At 31.8% G+C, this 22,402-nt stretch overlaps 1 protein-coding gene across 9 annotated transcripts in view; it reads right to left on the minus strand.

The window, feature by feature from the left end:
* The window catches only part of LOC143232244 (uncharacterized), an 81,991-nt gene that overhangs the window by 10,733 nt on the left and 48,856 nt on the right, over positions 1-22,402 (minus strand). For 6 of the 9 annotated variants that reach the window (XR_013017461.1, XM_076467407.1, XM_076467408.1 and 3 more), the window contains exons 8-16: positions 22,061-22,239; positions 20,181-20,612; positions 18,003-18,044; positions 17,113-17,133; positions 15,842-15,918; positions 10,445-10,640; positions 7,864-8,090; positions 3,092-3,208; positions 1,423-1,568 (exon numbers count right to left, since the gene is read on the minus strand). Coding sequence is in view for 8 of the 9 variants with exons in the window: in XM_076467407.1 (XP_076323522.1) it covers positions 1,423-1,568; positions 3,092-3,208; positions 7,864-8,090; positions 10,445-10,640; positions 15,842-15,918; positions 17,113-17,133; positions 18,003-18,044; positions 20,181-20,612; positions 22,061-22,239 (1,437 nt within the window). In the remaining variant the exon portion in view is untranslated. The remainder of the gene's footprint in view (positions 1-1,422; positions 1,569-3,091; positions 3,209-7,863; positions 8,091-10,444; positions 10,641-15,841; positions 15,919-17,112; positions 17,134-18,002; positions 18,045-20,180; positions 20,613-22,060; positions 22,240-22,402) is intronic. The other 3 variants (XM_076467409.1, XM_076467414.1, XM_076467412.1) reach the window with 1 other exon arrangement.

Here is a 22,402-nt window from a genome sequence, read left to right on the forward strand (position 1 = left end):
AAAGGTGGCTATAATGAGGTAGAATTAAAATAATTCTAACGGAAACTGGGTAGTTTATAAAGTATATCCACTTCATGAAGAAACTTTATCTCAAACTGAAATCACATAAAAAAAAAACACATCCAACTGCAAGTACTGCCAAGTTAGAAGTGATAGTTTGGTAGAGGTGCACAGCAGTATACTATGCTCCTATTAACGTAGAGGTGATGCATAATTATTTACATGAGACGTTAAAGTCACTTGATTCCAATAGGTGGAAGCAGAATGCATATGGCATGTATAAAGAAAAAGTTCTCATACAGGGGACACCAATGAATGAGAATAGCTTATCTTGTGAGAAGAGAGATGTATGTATGTAATGGAAGCTCTGTTCAACTGTCTACAGTTCAAATGAAGAGCTTCACTCAGTCACAAAAAACAGTTTTCATGCAAAGATTGTACATTTCATTTTGGTAACTTATTCACTACTAAGAAAGGACCTACTACTGTTTCATTTTAATATTACTTTACACTAATAGTGTCTTCAGCAACATTAGAGTAACCCGCCTAACAGTACAGAAAGATCTGCAGCTTCAAACAGCATGATTAGCCAATATTAACAGAATGTTTGTACAACTCTACCTGAATGTTCAATCTTGAATGAGTTAACTCAACAAACATATTTTAAGTGTCTTGTTAAATTTAAAAAAAAACTTTGCAGCTTCATCTCAGTGTTCTAATCAAAATAAATTAAACAATTCAATCTTTGTCCAAGTCAAATCCCTATTCACCAATAACTTTATTTACAGCTCTGTTTAAATAACTGACCATAAATATCACAAGTCTACAAATTTAGCACTGTTTCCTCAACTCTCAGTGTATACACTAAGTGCACTTATCTGCTTAAGCATCTTATCCCACATGTGATGGATAAGCAAATCACACCAAGAGCCTTACTCAAAATTTGGTCAATATTTTCACTTAATTATCTTATCATAAAATGAAAGTTGAAAAATGTTTGACTAAATTAATTCAAACAAGAATAGGTATAGTTCTTCAGTTCCATCCAAATCTCAAACATTAAGGCCTGGTTTACAGTTTTTACCCAACTGTCTTTTTCTACAGTAAGTGTAAACTCCACATCACTCTTTTATCCAGCAATGAATTAACAGCCTAATGTTGGTATCATACCAGCTACAACATTATTTTCTACTTGTCCACCACTGTTCATTCTAACAAGCAGTATCTGAATAATTCTGACTCCATTTGACTTAAAACTGACCTAAAAAATTAACTCAGTTCTAAATTTCTGTTTTTCTTATCTGAAAATAAAAATAGTTCTCAATTACATTTAGTTTCAAACCAAGTTATTCTTAGGTTAGAGAGGTGATAATAAAATACTGACATGTTAAGGAAGAAGAATAAAAGAAAGACAACACATACCACCAAAATGGCAAACACAAGCTTGTAAATTGTAAATGTCACTTGCAGAGCAAGGACCTGAAATGAAGTCTGTTAGATCTAGACCTTCTAAGGGAAACCTGACCCGATCATCTACTTTAATGCTAGCAAATTCTGAGAAAACAAATCTGGAATAGAAAAACCACTGTTAGTGTTACAAGTAAATCTAAAAGAAACATAACATTCACATAAAGTATAAAAAATAGTTTATTTGGAACAATGGCTACAAACACTTTTGTGAGAATTAAATACATTACTTTTTTTCAAACACTACATTGTAAATCCTATTGATTCAACTCACAAATCTTGTTTTAGTGAACAAACTTCAGCAAAATTTTAAGATAGTTACTGTGTCTTATTGTTTTGAATTGTACAAAAAGTAAACTGAATACTTATTTACAAAAATTAAAAACTTAGTCCAAATGTTAAGTCATTTTCAAATAAAAAAACTTTTATAAGAAATTATCTTTAATTTTACACAAATTTACTAAATCAAGTGAGAGACATACAAAAACATACAACTTTAATACCTTTGTGGCCACACTAACAGTCAAATTTTATACCACATTTCACTTAACATTTCTTAGTTTAAATATACTTTTGAAAGTCTGCTGAAGGCACAAGTTAATTATTTCATGATATGATAAGGAAAATATGAATCATTACATTAAACACCACATTTATGCTTTGCATTTAGAAAAAGGTACAACTTATTTCAGTAAATACTCAGTGGGGCAAGTGAAAATAATGTATAACATTCATGATTAAAAGAAACCCACTTGAAGTGAAAATGTAGCACAAGACAACTGAAATAGGGATTAAAACTTTTATTAAAATACGTAGAGAACAACATTTTGACCTTCTTGGGCCATCTTCAGGTTAACAGTCTATATATATATATATTAGATGTTGCAGTAAATGTTATGTTATTAATACACCAACCCATTGATACACATCCCCAGCAACCAATTAGCAACCCTTACAGAATTTACTACCACCAAACCTAACTTTGTGTTCTATATCTAAAACTACCTACAAATAAACATCCCAAGTATGGGGAATCCAGTTAGTATCACCAGTTCTATCCAACATTTTTATGACACAGATTGAATCTCAAGTGATCAATTCAGCCTTACACCCACCACTATACTGGTACAAGCATGTTGATGATACAATTGCTGGATTCACATCTACAGAACACACACTATTGGCTTAATTTTGGTTTGAATTGTTGTACAAATAGGGCTTCTTTAATTTTACACTTATGTTTGCTTCCCTACTTAGTATCTGGGTGTTTCTTATGGTTATATTGTGTTTATTTAATTTACAGTGTTCAAAAGCATCAAAGAAGCCATACTTATACAGTAACTTAAATAAAAATTAAACCAGTATAGAGGAACACCTTTATACACTTAGGTTATTAAATTAATTATATAACATATACTGCAACACCTCATACAATCTCGTACCCACTTACATTCACATTCCTAATACGTGTCTGGCAATGGCCAGTTGCAAACTCTCTTTGTTAACCTGAAGATGACCCTAGAAGGTCGAAATGCTATTCTCTAATTTAATAAAAGTTTTAATACCCATACCAGCCATCCTGAGATACAATAGATAACATTAATTCCACTAAAAACTGACAAACCTCTTTAAATAAACCATTAGAGTATTGGGACTTCTCCAAACTGACAATGACTTCCTGGCTTGTTGATGTTGTTGGCACATTGGACAAAACCACGGATTGTCATCATCCAGTGTTTCACTAAAATAAATTTTAATTCCTGAAACCTTTTTTTTTTTCATATTTTTCATTACTCTAATCATAGTTACAGCTACATCTATACAAAAAAAACCTAGGTAAAATTTTAAAATGCTTAATAACAGAATCCAACCAGCTAATCATGAAAAACAATCCAACCCATTTTATTTCTCACAACAAATGAGTTTTTCATTAGAACTTCCTTCATTGATATACAATAGCACTTACTATGTTATCTCAATAGAGCCAGTAGCTTATTATAAAGTGTGCATATCTAAAAGGTGGTCACCCAGAAACCTGGAACAACATTAAACTTAAATCAAATGTAAAATACTAGAAACTAACCAAATGTTTGCTGACATGTATATACACCTAGTAAGAAATTCCCCTTTTTGGATCACAGGTGTAACTGATACTTATTAATATTTTTCCTTTTCACAATATAAATATATTTATATTAAACTTAGTACAACTCAAATAAATGGTATCTCTAGTATTGGCTTTAAAAAATTCATTAGTTAAGTTTAATTTTTCAATGATATATATATTTTTTTTTAATTTTCCAAAATTGTGACACTGTTTTTGGGAAAATGTCCAAAAGACTTTAATTTAGAATTTTTTTTAATTGTTGATCAGAAAGTTCAATTTTATATATCCAATCAACATCAATTATTTTGGTTTCCATTGCAATTGTTTTTTTACACTTTATTTTGATAAATTCAGTGGTCACACGTTTTGGCTAAATCATAGCAAACAACAAACTCGCAAAGATTAATGATGACCCAAAACCTAACCTTTCAAAACAGTGTAAAAGTCAGATTAGATTATTTCTTTTTTCCCAGACTTAGTCAAGATCAATCTAAAATATACTTTGATTTCAATAAATTATTATTATAATTTCTTCACACACACAAACATTATTTGAACTTAAACTACAATGTTCAGTAAATAAAAATTGAAGGTCACTGGAATACTTGGCAAATGCTACCAAACTCTGTACATAATAAAACTTACCCAAGTTCTAGTCATGGGTTACAAACCAAATAACTTTCAGAGCAATGTAATTTAGCACTAATTAATTTCACAAATAAAATTAACATTAAGTAATTACAAGAAATCTCCCATATCTGTGGTTTGTTCCTATTTTCTAAATTTCAAGCACAAGGTTCATCTTTCACAGAAAGCACAAATTACTTCTCATGCCACTTTAGTCATTTTGCTTGTTTGTTTTGTTTTTTTGAATTTCGCACAAAGCTACTCAAGGGCTAACTGTGCTAGCTGTCCCTAATTTAGTAGTGTAAGACTAGAGGGAAGGCAGCTAGTCATCACCACCTACTGCCAACTCTTGGGCTACTCTTTTACCAAAGAATAGTGGGATTGACCGACACATTATAACAACCCCTCAGCTGAAAGGGCGAGCTTGTTTGGCGCAATGAGGATGCAAACCTGTGACCCTCAAATTACGAGTTGGCCATGCCGGACCAGTCATTTTGCAATAACAAAAATAGTTTACAATCTTACTCTCTCCAAAAGGTATTAAAACTTTGCCTATAGCTATTTTCAATGTGATTCTTCATTAATAGGCATTCCCACCATTTAATAACAAAAGACCTTATGGTATTCTCATGCAATTATAGTTGTTGTTTTTTTTAAGTAAAGAAAAATATATGCTCTATGAATGGAAGAAAAATTCTAAAAACAAAATCAATAAGTGTATTGTTTACAGGCAAAACTCCTTAGTACTTAGCAGAAAGAAAGGTTCAAGCTTCGAAAATTTTTGTTTTCAAATTGTACTAAATAAATGTGATAAAAAATCAATTGTAAAATATTTTTGAGTGAGTAATGTTTGAAATGGAAAAAGAATTATGATTTTTAACTTAAATTTTAAAATCTGTTAGGCAGATGTGCAATAAACACCTGAAAGTTGATCAGAGCCAGAAATAGTTAATGGTGGTCTTATTATCATAAACTGGATAAAAATAAATAAAAAAGTCTTAAAAAATTTCAAAATAGTACAGTTTCCTGATACATGTTCTTCTTGTTCACAATGTGAAAAAATTTCAAAATCAGAAGAAACATTCTTAGAGGTGTATTCTCTGAAACTTGATAAATGTAATGGATTTAGTGTTGTACATTTATTCTAATATCTACTTCTGTTTCAGTTTAATGCATGCAACATATATTATTAAATGTGTATTATACAAGTCCCACCAGTTCTCTAAATTTGCAGAAGATTCTTGAGTGTAAGAATCAACAATATACGTTTTATGAAAACAATAGCATATCTTTGAATACTGTTGAACGTTAGAAATTCTCACCTAGAGTATAAACGCTAGCCAGGAGACAGTTATAAAATACTGTTGGTTAACTACAGTCAGTATAGTAAAAGCCTCATAAAGCTATAATTGTGACAGATATTTGACCAGAAACATTTATACATTTCGAAAAGGTACAAACTTCAGTGAATTAACTTTGGACATTAGTATTTCTACAAAAACATTAGATATGTCTTCCTCTGCAAAAAGTTAGCTTTTAAATTGTATAAGGCCAAACAATAATAGAGCTAGCCAGTATCCCCAGCAAGTAAAGTATATCTGAGCATCAACATAAAATTAATTTGCTCATTATGGACTTGGACTGATGATAAAATATTCAGTTCCATACCAGACAGAAAACAGTATACCATTTGCAAGTTTATAAAAATTTTTGTATATAAATAATTATTTATAACAACTGTTATTATAAATTGTATTGTTGTTTTATATTAAAATATATTAGTGTTAAGAAAGAAAATTGTGTGTATCAACCTTGTTGGCAAATATAAATTTGATACATAAAAATTCAGTTAACATCCAAATCAAATTTACAACATTTTGAAACTTGTATGACATAATATACCTAACATAGTAAATTGGAGACTCATCCAAGATAAATTATAAAATGTTATACAATAACTATAACCCAATCCAAATCCTGCTCCACACCCCCTTCTCTTGATACAACCATTCATAAAAAGCATTTTGCTCTTCTAAAGCCATATTTGTTGGAAACACTGCATACCATTAAAGGGGTCAAGCTTCAGGATAATTTTTCTTGTTGTGCAAAGTTCTTACTGGATGTGTAACGATTATATTTAATAGGAAGGATAATTTAAAGACATCTCTCATGCAATTAAAATTGTTATGACACTGTTAGAACTGATCTTTACATTATTGTCACATTGTTGACAACATTAACAGTGGGAAAATGGCAATTAAGGGGAAAGTTATGATAATGAGGTGAAAATATATTATCATTTAATTAACTCAGTTCATAATAGCCACAGCTAAGCTTTGTTTCAGCTATTTGAGCAAAGCTATGCAAAGGTTACCTACACCAGCCACTTCTAATTTGGAACTGACAAACCAGATGGAAAGCAGTTAGTCAACAATATCCTGAACTAATTCTTGGCTTCTCTAATCAAATAATGAGATTTTAGCATCATTGTTACAGTGCACCCTGATCCACAAGTGCAGAGTTATACTTTATGGTGATGGAATTTGAGGAATCATATCCTCAAATTCAGTCAGCTTGTCAACCATTTAACCACAAGGAGCCCAAGAATTAAGTGGTGAGAGTTATATCATCTAGAAATTGGTGGTAAACAAAACTGGTTTAAGAAAAAGTTTATATTAGACAAGCAGTAAGTAGATTTTGTACTGACAGTGCCAATGGCTGTTAAACAACCAAATGAATATAGTAGTCGTACCATTTTTGGCTGATAAACAAAAAACAGATAAAGCAGCAACAATGCTGTTACCTGCTATATCAAGTTAATGTAAAGTCAACAAGTTTAATGGTTGGTAAACTAGATTTAAATCTAATGGATGCTACACTAACAGGTGATGGGTCAATTGGTTGGTAAACTAGCAAAAAGAAAATATGAAAGTACTGCTAGCAACTAAGATGTAATGTAGAATAATAAAGGCAGGAGAAATCAAATATAACAGTGTTATTTGGTTGTTAAGATGAAAACATTGTTTGTGACATAACAATGTCATAATAAATATATCAGCTGCTACACTAGAACCAGATGAGTATAAAAGAAATATGGCTATTGGCTGCTATATTTATTAAAAGCAGAAAATTAAACAATCATCAACTCTTGCAATACTTAAAACAGACTGATAGATAGCAGATAAAGGTGCAGTTGGTAGAGCTATTGACTGGTAAATTATAAGCAGATGATGTAGCAGCCATATGTGTATCTGGAAACAATAGCAGTGCTTAAATATCAAAACAAACTGCTGCTGGTTATTAAGCTAGTTGTAAATGACATAAGAGTCACTGGGCTGCTACAGGGAAAAAATAAATTTAACAGTGACAGGACTATTGGCTGAAAAAACAAGAGAAAAAAAACAAAACAGAAATAATACAATTCTAAACTAAACATGACTACATTACCATATTTAATAATCACAAAGTTAGTACATAGTCAATATGTTATAAAATATGTTAAAATTATGAATAATGATGAAATATAATCCTGCAAAGTATGTAAAAACATACTGATCACTAATGGCTTTATACATGGATAAGTGAGCAAGTACAATCTAAGCAATTTTCCCATTTGTAGTGACAATTTATGGATGTAAGACTTTTTCTTATATAATTCTTACCATTCACTAAAGGCTTTTAAACAGTCATATAGAGTAAGGCTTTCTTCTTTTCTCCACAACCTAAATGACTGATGGTCAGCAACAGATTTAATGTCAACACTCGAAGGAAGAGGCTCTTTTATTTGAACTGCTAAGCTATCACCGGGATGAAAAGTTATGTCTCCTGTTTTTGCCACTTCACAGCCAGGACATTGTTGAGCAAACAAGCATCGTGAACAGTTCTTACCCTATATTGAAAAAATTGAAGTAAACAAAGTGATTACAAATAAACTAACACTGTACTTAATAGTCTCTTATAAGAAAGAGTTAAATACAATACTCTATATCCACTACTCAGTGCAAGAACTGTATTTTGTTACAGAAAATGCAAATAAGTAGAACCTGAACTGCCAGGTTCAGACACAAGTTCTGCTAATACAAGAAATAATTAACCTTTTACCATTTCCAGTCTAAGTGATCATTTTGATTTCTCTAAGTATAAAATGAAAACTTAACATTAAAAACTTTAATAAAAATATAATTCTACTTCTATTTCAACAAGTTTCTACTCATGATTTGTAGAATTTATATTTAAGATTAACACTAACTTGGTTTATCTTATGTACAAAACATTCAAACATTCATTTCTGTAGTATGCTTAGATGTCTGAACTGTAAATTTCATACTTTTAGGGTTGGGTTTTGGTTGAACTCTTTTGTACCATTACACAAGTTCTTGAAAATGTTTAAATAGTTATTAAATTTAAAAAGAACTGTTATCTTAAACTACTGTCAGAAAGAGAAGACTGATATTTAAGCCCTGTAGTTAAGAATACAATAATACAATGTTGAAATTAGTCATACCTTTGAAAACTTGAATATATTGCAGTAAACTTAGATAAAGCAATCTAAAAGCAAAATTTTTAAATACTTCCAAAAAACTTAGAATTCAGATTTTTCATAGCTGTTCCTGATGATGTTCTTTACATACTAGAAAATGTGTTTGTTACATTATGACTGTTGGATAACTACAGGAATAATCTTCTATGACAGTACCTCAGGTAAGAACACTTACATTTAGGGAGTATGTTAGGCTAGGTTTGTGACAGAAAATATTAAGATTCAAATTTATTGAATATGTTGTTCATTTCATTGTTTTCAAATGACACACACAAATACAAGAAATTGTTAATCATCAAAAACACATAATTAACCTGTTTAGTGCCGTACACAAGATAACTCATGCAAGCCGATCGGTAACACAGTGCCACAGACGAGTTGTTTCATGTTTTGTTCATATTTCTTCATTTTGTGTACTACTATAAGTTTGGCTTAGAGAAAAAATAGTAGTTGTTGCTTATTTCCTTTGTTTTAAAAATTACTCAATTTTTCTGAAAAAAACCCAGCACAGCTCCTGTAACAGCTGAAATACTTGGCAGTCAACAGGTTAAGACTGATCTTAACCTAATTCACTGTTGTTAAACTATTATGCTATGACAAGCATTTATGAAACAAGTGACGCCACTGTGAAACGTGGGATCACTAGTCACAGTTACATTTAAACACTTACTGTGTTTACATGATTTACAGCAAAAAGTCGACATAATAAAGTATCAACATAATTGCTTTAATAAGTACTAAAGTAACAACTGAGTGTATATTTAAAATGAAACTTTCTTATACTCAATCCTCAACAGAAGTCTAAGTAGAAAGGAAATATTTTTTAAACCTAGTTTCATGCAACATGGTCAAATGTCTTCACTAAGAACATTTAAAAGACCAGTTGGAATGCTTTCTGTATCCTCACATTCCAGAAAGGATCAATTGTACTATTCAGATTGTACCTTCACTTCACAGAATCTTAAACAAAACAGTGATGATGTAAAAGTTTTTAAAGCTTACAAAAATAACAGTCAACAAAGAAGTCTTGACTATTCGTGATGATGAAAAATCTACCTGAAGTAACAATGTATCTTCAAGATGGCCGGTATGAATTTTAAAACTTTTATTAAAATAAAAAGTACAGAACAACATTTCAACATTCTTAGGTAATCTTCAGGTTAACAAAGAGAGTTTGCAAGTTCTCTACTTTATATTGAGATACAAGTCTTGACTATTGTTAAACAATTAGCAGAGATCCAGAAAACATGAAGCCAAACTGGCACCTTTCTTGCAACAGTACTTCTTTAAATACAGAATTTAGACCAAAACAAAAGAATTGTAATTCGATACACAGAAATCTACTAAGTACACTTGCCTTAAGCCTTTAAGAGTTAAATTAAACTGACTTAGTTTAGTTAGAAATGAGCTTTACTTAACACTATCAATAAATAAACTTATAATACTACTCGAAGACCTACCATCAGATCTTTTTAAAAACTGCAAGTTTTTAACATAATGTTATAAATAATGTTTACTCAAGTGTGTGTGTGTGTGTGTGTGTGTGTGTGTGTGTGTGTGTGTGCACATGCGCGCACGTTGGATTGTTTCTTTTTAAATCTATTGAAATGAAGTGTACATGCATTTTCAGGACAGACAAAAAAAGAGTATTATTACAATGCATAAGCCATACAACTGATATGTTAGAGAAGTTCATGTCTTACCTGACCATCTACAAAAAGCAAGGATGAGGAAGAATCAGAAAAAAAAGGCACATTTCTCTGGATATGTTTATACAAAGTATTAGCAGGTACCAGAGCTGGAAGGCTTAACACAGTTGGATGTGTAAACAGCTTTTTCCTTTCCATACCATCTGTTTCTATTGTGTCCATTCGAAACACAACGGGAACAAGAACAGACCTAGAATACAAGTAAACACTTCAGTACTTTTATCCTTATCAACTTACAGTTGAGTCAAAACAGAAACATAACAAAAACTGATAGACATAACCTTTGCTTGACAAACTGTAACCATACCAACCAGGACTTTACAAGTAACAGATCAGTACACATTATTTCTTAACTTTATGGCATGCTTAAATGTCATTCCATCTTACTCAGATACCAAATATAAAGTTTTTTGTCTTTCTCTACTAACATAGTTTATATGATTTTTATATTTTTATTTTGTTATACTCTCCTTATTTATTTCATCTGTGCATGCAACCAGGGCAAAGTACTCTGCAGATGGGTCAATAATAATAAAGCCTAAGAATTGTAGTAAATACCAAAGTATCATTTATTTATTTCATTAGTACAAAACACTTATAAAACAATGAACCAAGTTCCCATTGAATATAAGTTTAGTAACACAATGTTTGGTGGGCTGGTTGGTTGGTGTTTATTTGTGCAAACCAACTAGGCTATCATTAAACAACTGGTAAAAAAGCTGCAAGAAAAGTAATGTAAAAAAAAAGTTAAAAATGAAACAATACCCAAATATTAGGTAAAAATCTACATAAAAGTTTAAAATGTTAATGACATATAAAAACTAAAAACACAGTCAAGTTGGACAGTTATCTTCAATGGCCTAGTCCAGTATCAAGGGTAAACCTTTAAAAATGTCTCTAAAGTAGTTCCACCACTGGCATTCACAACAGTAGCATGAAAGTAAAATGTGGGAAAATTGTGATCTAAATGTCACAAAAGCCACACCTTTATGTATCAGTTCCTACATAGGGTGACTTCCTCCTATTAAATCTTAAAGAAACTAAGAAACTAAAAACTTACAGTAAGTTTGATAATGGAAAAGCTTGCTGTGAAGTTGGTCACCACAAGTTGACTGTCAACTGTTGCAAAGCCAGGCTTTGTTCACATGACCATAGTCCCCATACAGAACAGGAATGCTGTGACAGAACCAGAGCAGATAGACTTAGCTGCAGTGTCAAAGTTCATTCCTGCAAATACCAATATGGCCAGGAATAACTTACATTATGGGATAATAGAATGCTAAGAGAATCAATGTAAATAGTACAGTTAGTGTACTGCTTAGCTGCTGTGTAATCCAGTGCAAGAGAAATGACATACAACTTGGCAGTGAACACAGAAACTGTAGAGAGGATCCTGTAAGCAATCACAGAGCTGCAATAAACCATGGCAGAGTCACTTAATTTTGAACCATCCATAAAAATAAGAACAAAGAACTATTAGTAAGATAAGATGTTTAGTAAAGAGAAAACAGTACTTCCAATAGAAGATCTGCCTTCATCAGATGACTTAAAGAAAGGTCAAAGGTGGGGATTGTAATAAGCCATGGCAGGATGGGCTGATCAAACTCAGCAACATCATCCAATGACAGACTCAACTCAGCCAGCTGTGCCTGGAAATAAAAGCCAAAAGGATGAATGGCAGAACATTATTCCAAAAGAGGACAGCCCAACAAGGAAGAAAGGCAATTCCAGGTGAGATGATGCAGTAATGATCAAAGCTTAGTGGCATATTGTAAAGAAAATTGCAAACAGCAAAGCCTCAAATGGTGAACAGGGTTCAGCATTTTCAAGACAGAGGGCCTTACAGTACCATAAGTCACAGACCCATGGTTCAGCTTATAATGTTTGAGGGCATGATAGCTCAACACAGAACGCCACACTACTCTCCAAACAGTGAAAGGGAGGATACAGGATAATAATCAGTCCCTTATACACTTGACACAAAGCTGTTTGATGTGAGAAATAAGATTTAGCTTATGGTCAAAGATAAGCCCAATAGGATTTCACCAAGCATCTGGATAAACATTCTACATTCAGATCTATTTAAAACCAACCCAAAAGGAGAAGTAGGAGAGAGATGGCATAGCATCTCATAGTGAACATCGAGTTCAGCTATGTACTACTAGACCAATGAAGAATGAGTTTAAGTTCCACCAATGTTAATGGCCAATTATAATTATAAAAACAATCAGCCCAAAGGGATAGGGAGTGATCACTTAGCATAAGACTTAATGGCCAAGAGGGCAGAAGAAAAGACAGAAGTGTTGGAAAGATACTGTTTTACATCAGCAACTTCCTGGCCATTGGAAAGCAAGATGAAAAAGGGATGGGAAACATACTTCCCACTGACCTTTCAAAACTTGTCCCAAATGATTTTGTAACTGGTCGTAGAAGAGATACTGGTGGTGAACTTAATACAAGATCACCTTTGACTTTAATGTTTAACCTACCATGCATAGGCACAGGCCTGCTGGAAAGCAATGCATTTCAAAAGAGTGGGATACCCTGGAGAAGTATCCCAGGCCCATTACTGAACCTCTGTGTCTATTAGCAGACAGGAAACCACTATGAATGAAAATAGTATTAAAAACATGTTGAGGTTCTGGGGATACAATTAACAATCAGTTATTACTTCCACATAGTCCTTAAGAGATGGAATACTAATGACAGCAGGATCCAGTTCCAAGAGAATGGTGAAGAAGAACCAACCAGCATGCTTGAATTTCCACTGTGGCACTTGGGTTGAGTGGCATTGCCAATGGTCAATTTCCCTGAAAATGATTGAAAATTATCACTATCCTGTAGATCAATGTCAACTGTCCAAGAAAATTGAGAAAAAAAAAATGAAGGTGAAAGGATAGATACACAGATCAATAGCAATAAAACACTGACTATGTATATGAAAATTGGTAAAATAACCAGTATTTTTGTGATCTGTGATCTTATGCTCAACAGAACAACTTCTCCCATTAATATCAACACTGCCATAATGTGAATGGTGACCATTTAAGCATTCCAAAAGGAAAAGGGGAGATGGCAACTGTTGTATGAGAGCAATAAGGTATCTCCTGCACAGAGGTAGAGACTAAATAGTGATGGTCTAACCCACAGAGATACAGATGGTTATGGCTTCTAAGGGTGTATTGAGTGACAAGGACAAGATGGGTACATTCTGGTCATCACACCTCCATGAACTCACCTGACAGACAACCTGTCACTGCATTCTAAAATAAAATTTTGAAAGGTGACAGTATCAGCAGATTTCAGGAATGTTTCCTGTAAAGAGAGAGACATAGGACAATAGGAGTTGATCAAGGCCTTATTGCCATCCAAATCAGAACTAAAACCTTGACAGTTCCAATGTATAAAATTAGTCACTTTTATTCATGTGAAGGACTGAGTTACCATGGTTTTATTCAGTATAAAGAGGTCTGCTAACCTCCATGAACCTGCCTTGGATTAACTGGACAAATTTCTGTTGGAAGAAAGACTCCAGTGATTTAGGGTGTGAATGAATAATGGTCCTGCCCCTTGGTGACCTGAGCAGTCACTGAAAGCAATGGCAGTGGCAAGTGGAAGTAATGATGGAACAAACAGTAGCTGATGGAGGCACAGAAAATGTGTCTGCACTATCACTGTAGAAATGGAATGGAAAGCAGCAGAATATGTTTGAGATGGAACAGGGAATTCATTTCCAAGCCTCAGGGTAAGAAATATTGTCTACAGTATATAAACATTTTATCTCTTTCCTCCACCCACTTAGGGAAAGCTCAAATGCAAGAGTGGTGGAAACCACTACAATTGATGCAATGAGGATCTAGTTGACACTTGTGTTATGGTGTTTGCCAGCACAACAAGCACACATCAAATAACCATGATAAGATGCCTTTAAGAATTAAGAATATAAGGCCATACCTCACAGTTCAGATAACCTGCCCTGACATATGTGGTGATGTAAAAATCAATACAAAAACAGGCAGCATAATTCTTTCTTTGTGAGTGTATATAAATATCACAGCAAAAACTTCTTGGCTGGAAAACCAGCAAGGACCTCTGACTCAGATATATTTCATAAACCTCTCTCAAAAATCACTCCTCAGGAGGAATTCAAAGTAACACATTAACTTCAACAGGTATATCCCAATGAACTTCAAATTCAGAAGAATTTCAGTGTATCTTGGTGTAGATATTTCTACCAAGATGTACCCAGAATGTAGATTTTTCAATGACTCTGAAAGAACCAGCAAGCTCCTCTAACCAATTCTGAATAAAAAAAAAAAGACATTTGCTCTAAGATTTGTCTGACAAGGAATGCATGATGAAAAAATGAGCTAAAGGTGTAGAATGGGGTGGAAACTGCTGTTCAGATTTTTCCAAACCATAGTTGCTTTCCTATCAGCATGCTTTGATTTTTGGGATGGTGCGTGTCACTGGGTGCAAAATCCATACAAAATAGAGAAACTTCAGTGCCCATTGATGTCACCCACCATGGAACCCTACAAGAAGAAGGGGATGCACTACAATGCTAAGGAAGAGCATTGTAGAAATCCCAATTTCATAGACAATATACCCAAATGCCAGTATTAAAAAACAATATCCATAGCATCCACCGAGAACATCCAACACTAGTACACGATTTGACCCTAACCCAACTGTCCTAGAAGAGCCACCCCAAAACCAAAGTGTTGTTTAAGTGCCACTGACAAACTGACCCATCAATGAAATCCCTCAACCACCAGGATCCTCTTCTCCCTTCATATGCCACGCGTGGGTGAATGTTCAGATCCCAAAGGAGGTAAACTGAAAATACAGAGCCTTCTTTTGGATGTCACCTCACCATGTACAGGAATCCACTTCAAGGGGAGTCAGACAATGAAACATTTATTTAATTTATGTGTGTAACTTGCAACACAGTAAACATGCAGTTGGGTGATAAAACTGTAGTATCTTCAATGACATAAGGAAAAAATTCATTTCAAAAGCACAGTTTAAAAAAAAGATCAAATTCTACACAGTTACTTTTAATTTAGCAAAAAACTCTTCCTGATTTACTTATTTTAACATTTTTTTTACAGCTAAGTTATTAACATATACATTGCATTTATCAGATATAAACCTAAAAGCTATCCAGATAAACTGAACCTTTTTCTAGTGTTTTGAAGATGCTGCACTTTATTTTTCATAAGTTAATCTATCTCTCCAGTTTCAAAGTCATTTACCAGACATGTCAGAACCTAGAACAGTATTAATACCCTACAAATAAGGAAATAAATTAGTTAGAAAGTTAAGTTTTACCTAAAAACTATAAAAAAATCTGAAAATGCATTATGTGGATAAACTTTCAAAACTCACCTAACTTTGTATTTATAGTCAGAAGCTACGCTGTTAGGAACAAATTCTTCTTCTGGTTTAACAGGTACACTACAAACCTGCATATAATAAATTTAAACAAAAATACAAAAATGAAACTCTTAATAAATTTAAAAAAATGAATTTCAAACTTTTAAAAAAAATTATACTACTGTTCAATTAAATGACACAAGATACTCAATAAAGAATAAAAGTAAGTACAAAATGTCCAAAATTACAATGCTCCAGCATGAGAAGACAATTACTCATGCTGCAATATCTACTTTGGTACTCCACCAGAAATGATGTTTCACTAAAACCATAATGTTCAATTAAGTGAAACATGATTCTTAACTTCTGTACAATGTTATAAGAAAAAAATATTGAGCAATTTTTGGGTATCTACTTTTAATCCACAAGAATTTTGGACAACAAACATTATATTTATAAACTCTTTCTTAAAACAAAAACAATTTCTATACTGAGATTCAAAAATGTTCCTTTTTTTTTTTTATCATCTATGCTACACATTTCATGGTGTACACAATGCTTGTGTCTATAGGAACAGAAATTAACAGTGAAAAGGCATGTTAACTTATAACACCACCTGTTAATTTGTTCAACAAAAACACAAGTTCAGAAAATAATTCAGTGGTTATTGAATTTCAACTTTTTATTGTTCATTTTCAACAAATATTATTTGGACTTAAGTTCTTTATTTTATTATTTTGGGTTTTTGTCATCCAATTGACTAATGAACTGAAGGTTTAAAACTTTTCTTGAAACACTCTCTCTCTCTCTCTCTCTCTCTGTTGTAACTACTTAGAAAAATTGCTAAACAAATCAGTAGAAATCATTTTCATTTATGTTCTACCATATTTCATCTCGGTGAATATACATTTTTCTTGCATTTTTTGTTACCTAATACAGCACATACATACTTAGGAAGAATTATGAAACTGTCAAGGTTATCCATTGAGCTTGCATGGGTCTAATTCAGTGCCTAGATGTTTACTTTTGTATTTAAATAAACCAGAATAAATTTCTTTTCAATACTTATCAAATTAATGAAACTTCCTCTTTTTAAATAAAACAGCTTAATAGGTTAGAAGACAAATAAAAAGAAAAGGCTCCACTTTAATTTGTTCATTAAAAAAAACTAGACCTAATATACCAATACTCTGTCACTATTATGCCTAACTCTTCTTTGTTCCCATTTAATATTCTTACAAAATTCTGCTATATATTGTGCAATATAAATTATCTACACATACCTTTATGGTGTGCCTCAGCTCCTAAAATAAATATACCACACTAAAATAAACTTTGTTTCCTTCAAAGTATAATTTTTTAAGACAAAAAAGTGCTAATTCTGTGAGACATCTGTAAAATTACAAATAAATCTGGTCATATTTCATGCTTTAGAAAATAAGAGCATCTGGGACTTTTTCATATAGTAAATACAGAAGTACTTTTTAAAAGAAAAATATTTATCGAATTAATCTTTTTCCCCAAATATTTCATATGTGGTACTGCAACTTGTGGCAGATGTTGCATGGCATTGATATTAGATGAAACAAACATAATATATACAAGATTTATAAACAATCCACAGTAATAACACTAGGATGCAAGTGCTAAACAAGTTTTTTAGGTTTATATTGGAGAAAAAAAAAGATTCAGATAAGTGAATGAGGGTTTGTGCCAAATTAAACAGAATATTTTCTCCACTTCAATATGAAAAACATGCTATTATACTTATATTGTTTTATATTTTCCAAGTCATAGGAAAGGATATTTTTTTCATGTATTTAAAATATAGAGCCTTTACGTGAATTAAGATCTCAGATTTCACAGAGCAGCTGAGCACTTAGGAGTATTTCTTAACCAATTAATCAGGTGATGCCAGCGTGTTCCTTTTCCTCTAATCAGTAAGTCAAAATAAAAATGTTAAATGTGAAAACTAACTAATTAACTAAGAACTTTTTATTTATTATTACAGCAAGACCATAGAACATAATAGTAAGCTGGAAGTAAAAGCTGTCACTAACTTAACCACTTTGAAAACGCACCTTTCAGGCCAATGCATACGTTTTTTAATTATCTATACCTACATACACCCAAACAAGTTCACATAACAGAGCTTATCACCTTGCATACTTACTGGACATATCAGTGAATCTCCACCATAATGTCTGCAAGAAATCTAAAATAAAGAAACGGTTGTGAATTAGTTCAATTACATTATATACACCTATTAGCAACATGTATAAAACTAACTAAATGTATTTACCAAAATACACATTCAATTTGATACAACTTTTTAACACCATGTTGAGTATTATTAATATTCTGATAACACATGGTATACAAGTGTTTCACTACTGCTACATGAAAGTTTAAAGAAACAACTTATAACAGTCTGGAATAAATATATTAACACAACTTAAAATAAAGCATAACACGTGTCATTTTACATGTTTTGTTGTAAAGATTGTATGTGATAGCCATACATTATCGAATATGATCATTTTGAGGGAGGTCTGAGGAAGCATTGGACTTGTTATAATACTGTATAATATTCTGTATTTCAAGTTTTAGAACTGTGATAGATTGCCCTCAATAATAAACCATACCAGCCATGGACTGATAAATAAAAAATTTTAGTGTAAATACCATGGACTACTGCTGGAACTGCCTTCAACACTTTGTACATTAATATCTTAATCCACCAAATTATGTCAGTTACACTAGCATTAAAGTAATTGGGGAATAGAACAAGATTCCACATGTCACTAGGGTTTTTAGATACTATGTACATGCAAGACAGTCTTTGCTGAATATACATCGTTTTCAGTGTTCCATTCTAAAGATAGTTTTCTTCTGAATGTTTTTAACTCCTTAGTTTTAATCTTTTCAAACTTTTTAAAGCTTCCTTTATTTTAGTGTCTGTGTTGTTTTTTTTAACGCACAGTTTGATGTCATGAATTTTCCTTGTGTGCTGTCTGGCAGACTTGAGTTTCTATACAAGTCAGTTAAGCAAACATGCAGACTTCAATAACATTGATCTATTTGAGAGAGTAAACTTAAATTTATAGAAAAGAATATTGTATAAAGTAAATATCTTGAAATAATCTAGTAATGGAAGTCTAAGTAAGGAAATTATTTTCAAATATTTTCCAAATGTGTGATTATACAGCACACTTATATGAAAGTGGCTTTGAAATTAACCTACAAAAAATATTAACAATTTGAGGACTAGTTGCAGCACTAATAAGATGAAGAATAAAAATGCATCAACTGTATGGTTGTTGATGGTTACCTATGGTGTGTCTGGTTCTGCAGTTTATTATGGTTTAGATGTTATTGTGGTTGAACAGTGTCAATGAGCTGTTTGTCCATTTTTTGCTAATTATACAGTAAATGATACATTAAGTACAACATATAAAAAAACTGTCTTATCAGACTCCAACATACATTCATAAGAGAGAATAACTGGAAAGGAGATTAATACACAGTCTGGGGTCCCTACAACCATGTAGATTAAATTATTGCTTTTCTTTCCTATACATTTCTGTTTTACCAGTTTCTATTTAAATTTTAATTGCAATCTGCAACAGATGTAGTTCTGCATAGAAATTCATGCTCAATGTTCTAAATACTATGCACAAAATTTCTTTGAATTCCAAGCACATGCCTTTGTTGGTAAGCTAAAGAGCACTAGCTTGAAACATCATTGTTCTTTAAATAAAAATATAAAAACTTGGAGATTAGAAAATTAAATAATAATGTGAACAGAGTTCCTAGCCCATTTCATGAAATATGTAGAGAAAAGGTAATTCTGAAAAAGACAGTGGTCCTTCACCATTAACTTTATAATGTTCATAAATGAACTGTGGTGGTACATTGCACAATAAACATAAGAATTTAATGTTTGTCGTACAATAACCTTCTTAAATACAACAATACAGATGATCATGCCTATTTGAACATTAGAAACTAGAACTTTATTAATAACTCTTTAGTTTGTAAAAAACAATTTACTTTGTAATTAATGGTTTCAATAAACTAGTTTACTGTGTAGAAATTACTCTCACAAAACGGATGATGCTTAAATGATGTATTTTGAATTTCTTTGGTAAATTATGATAATTACATCATTCTTCATGTTGGTTTTATAACACTTATCAAAATTAAAATTTCAGTTACTGTAATAACAGTTTTAGTTTTTACAAATGATTTATTTGAGGATGTTCCAACATCAAAACTAACATGTCAACAATGCATTAATTTAATGCAGTTATGATGAAAAGGAACTGAAACTAAAACTTATAAACTTTACCTCTATACAGTTGTGACACAAGATACATTGACAAGAAGGATGAGTCATCAGGTCACTATCAGCCATTTCTTCTAAACAGATAGTACAGGAAGACCACTGTTTCAGTTTTTGACTATTTTCATTTGACTGCTTGTTCACTTTATTTTCATCACACTTTCCATTGTTGACTTCATTACACTTTGCTTTCCTTGCAGATCTACTATCATATTCATCTGACTTGTCATCACCCCCACCTTTATCAGGTTCAAGATCTTCACTTCTTTGTGCATTAACCACTGTGTAAGATGCATCATCAGAAGTACCATGTGATAAAGGCATTAGTTCTAGGTTACAAACTTCTGTTGGAGATGTAATCTTTGGAGGAGATGTATATTGAAAACCATATACTATCCTGTTAGTATCATTGATATACTGAACCAACATATTGTCCTCCTTAAAAGCAAAAAAAAAAAAAAAATGTATTTTCAGTCCTCCATTAAGTTTTCCATAACAAAGTGTGCATTTGTACAATTCGCAGACAATAATATGTAAATACAGTTCAATAACTTTCTTCATGTTACTCCCCAGTTGACCACAAAGCAACTAATGATATACTAATGTATACATTTTTCTGCAGCTAAGTTAATCATAATTAAACATAAAATTTATCTTTAAAATATTCATTCACAAAAACTTCTTAAGGAATGACTTACAAGAAAAAAATTGCAAAGCTTCAAATAAAGTATTAAATATTACATTCAGAACTAATGAAGTGTAAGCTGTATTTGAAAAATCACAAAGTAACATTTAAGTTTCAAAGAACACTGTTTTACAAATGACATTTGTATGCATATGTAAGTGTTCCTAAAAAACACATTTTTATAATAAAGCAGTAATTATTTACATACAAATTAATTTTAGAATATATTACTCCAATACATATTTAGCTCTACTGGACTATTTTCAAAATTGAAATAAATATGGATAAAATATCTTTAAAAAAAGTACTTTTCTTTGGCTCAAATTTAGTTTCAAATACATCTTGCTTGTTACAATAAGTATTTGCATTCTCTTAATCTCCTTAAGTAAGTTATAATGATTTATTTAAATGTTTTTAAGAGGCTCTAAAGTCTTTGAAGTTTTAAATATTTTCTTAAGACTAAGTGTATTATGTAAATACACTGCATAATTACTGCAGCTCCAGGAACAGAAGTAGCTGAAGAGCTTTTCAAAAATTTATGTTTAGCTAATAATTTGGAAACTGACAAATAATAATGAATCATTAGCACTCAACGATGAACTTGTATTTTCAATACATCAGGCAGTTTCACTTTAGCAGTATGAGACCTGGGCCACTTTATATTCTGTATAGGTTTTTCTATTGTTTTTCCTACAAAGCATATTAATATTATAAATAATGATTTATGGTTCACGTATATTGTCACAAGTACTCTTTCTTGGTAAGACAAAATTGTAGCATATTAGTATACATTCCTTACAACTGAAATTGACTTGACCACCTGAATGAGAGATTTTTGGCTATAATGTATCAATAAGAATGAAAATTGTATAAGCCAAGAAAAGCAAAGAAAACATTTAACAGCATTAAAAAATGTCAAATTGTCATTAAAATTGAACAAATACTTTAACATTGAAAAGAAATTCAAACAGATACTTCAACAACAGCTATTCATATTTATTTAAATATTTTTGAGAAATTCTATCCCTCTATGACACAAAATAATAATTGTATGTATACTTTTTTTCTCTTTATGAAAACTGAGGTTGAAAAAACAAAACTATTTTTTACCACACTTAACATAAGATAAAAAATATTTTCTGCAAAAAAAATACTTAAAGCTAAACTTGGTATAAAAATAAGTCTAACAATAACAACTTACTAATATACGGGAGATATGGTTATCAAATACTTCAGCTAGAATTACATCATCAAGTGCTTGACCATCTTGTTGGATCATGGAGAGTAGCACTTCTCGAAGCTGCTGGACTCTAGCATTCTTATGAACTGTCACCAAATACCTAACAGGTGGTGAAATTCCAACAGGCATGTAGGTGATAGCTGAAAGAGAACATAATTTTTGTATTTGATAAAGTAAAAAAGTTAACATTTTCTTAAGCTGCAGATGCATTTCTGATAGAAATCTCAACTGAAAAACTTATTTATACTACCATCTACAGACACAAACTTTTGCTAACCATTACACTTGATACTTCCTGACAGC

The sequence above is a fragment of the Tachypleus tridentatus genome, chromosome 11 (assembly GCF_004210375.1).
Source record: "Tachypleus tridentatus isolate NWPU-2018 chromosome 11, ASM421037v1, whole genome shotgun sequence".
Lineage (NCBI taxonomy): Eukaryota > Metazoa > Arthropoda > Merostomata > Xiphosura > Limulidae > Tachypleus > Tachypleus tridentatus.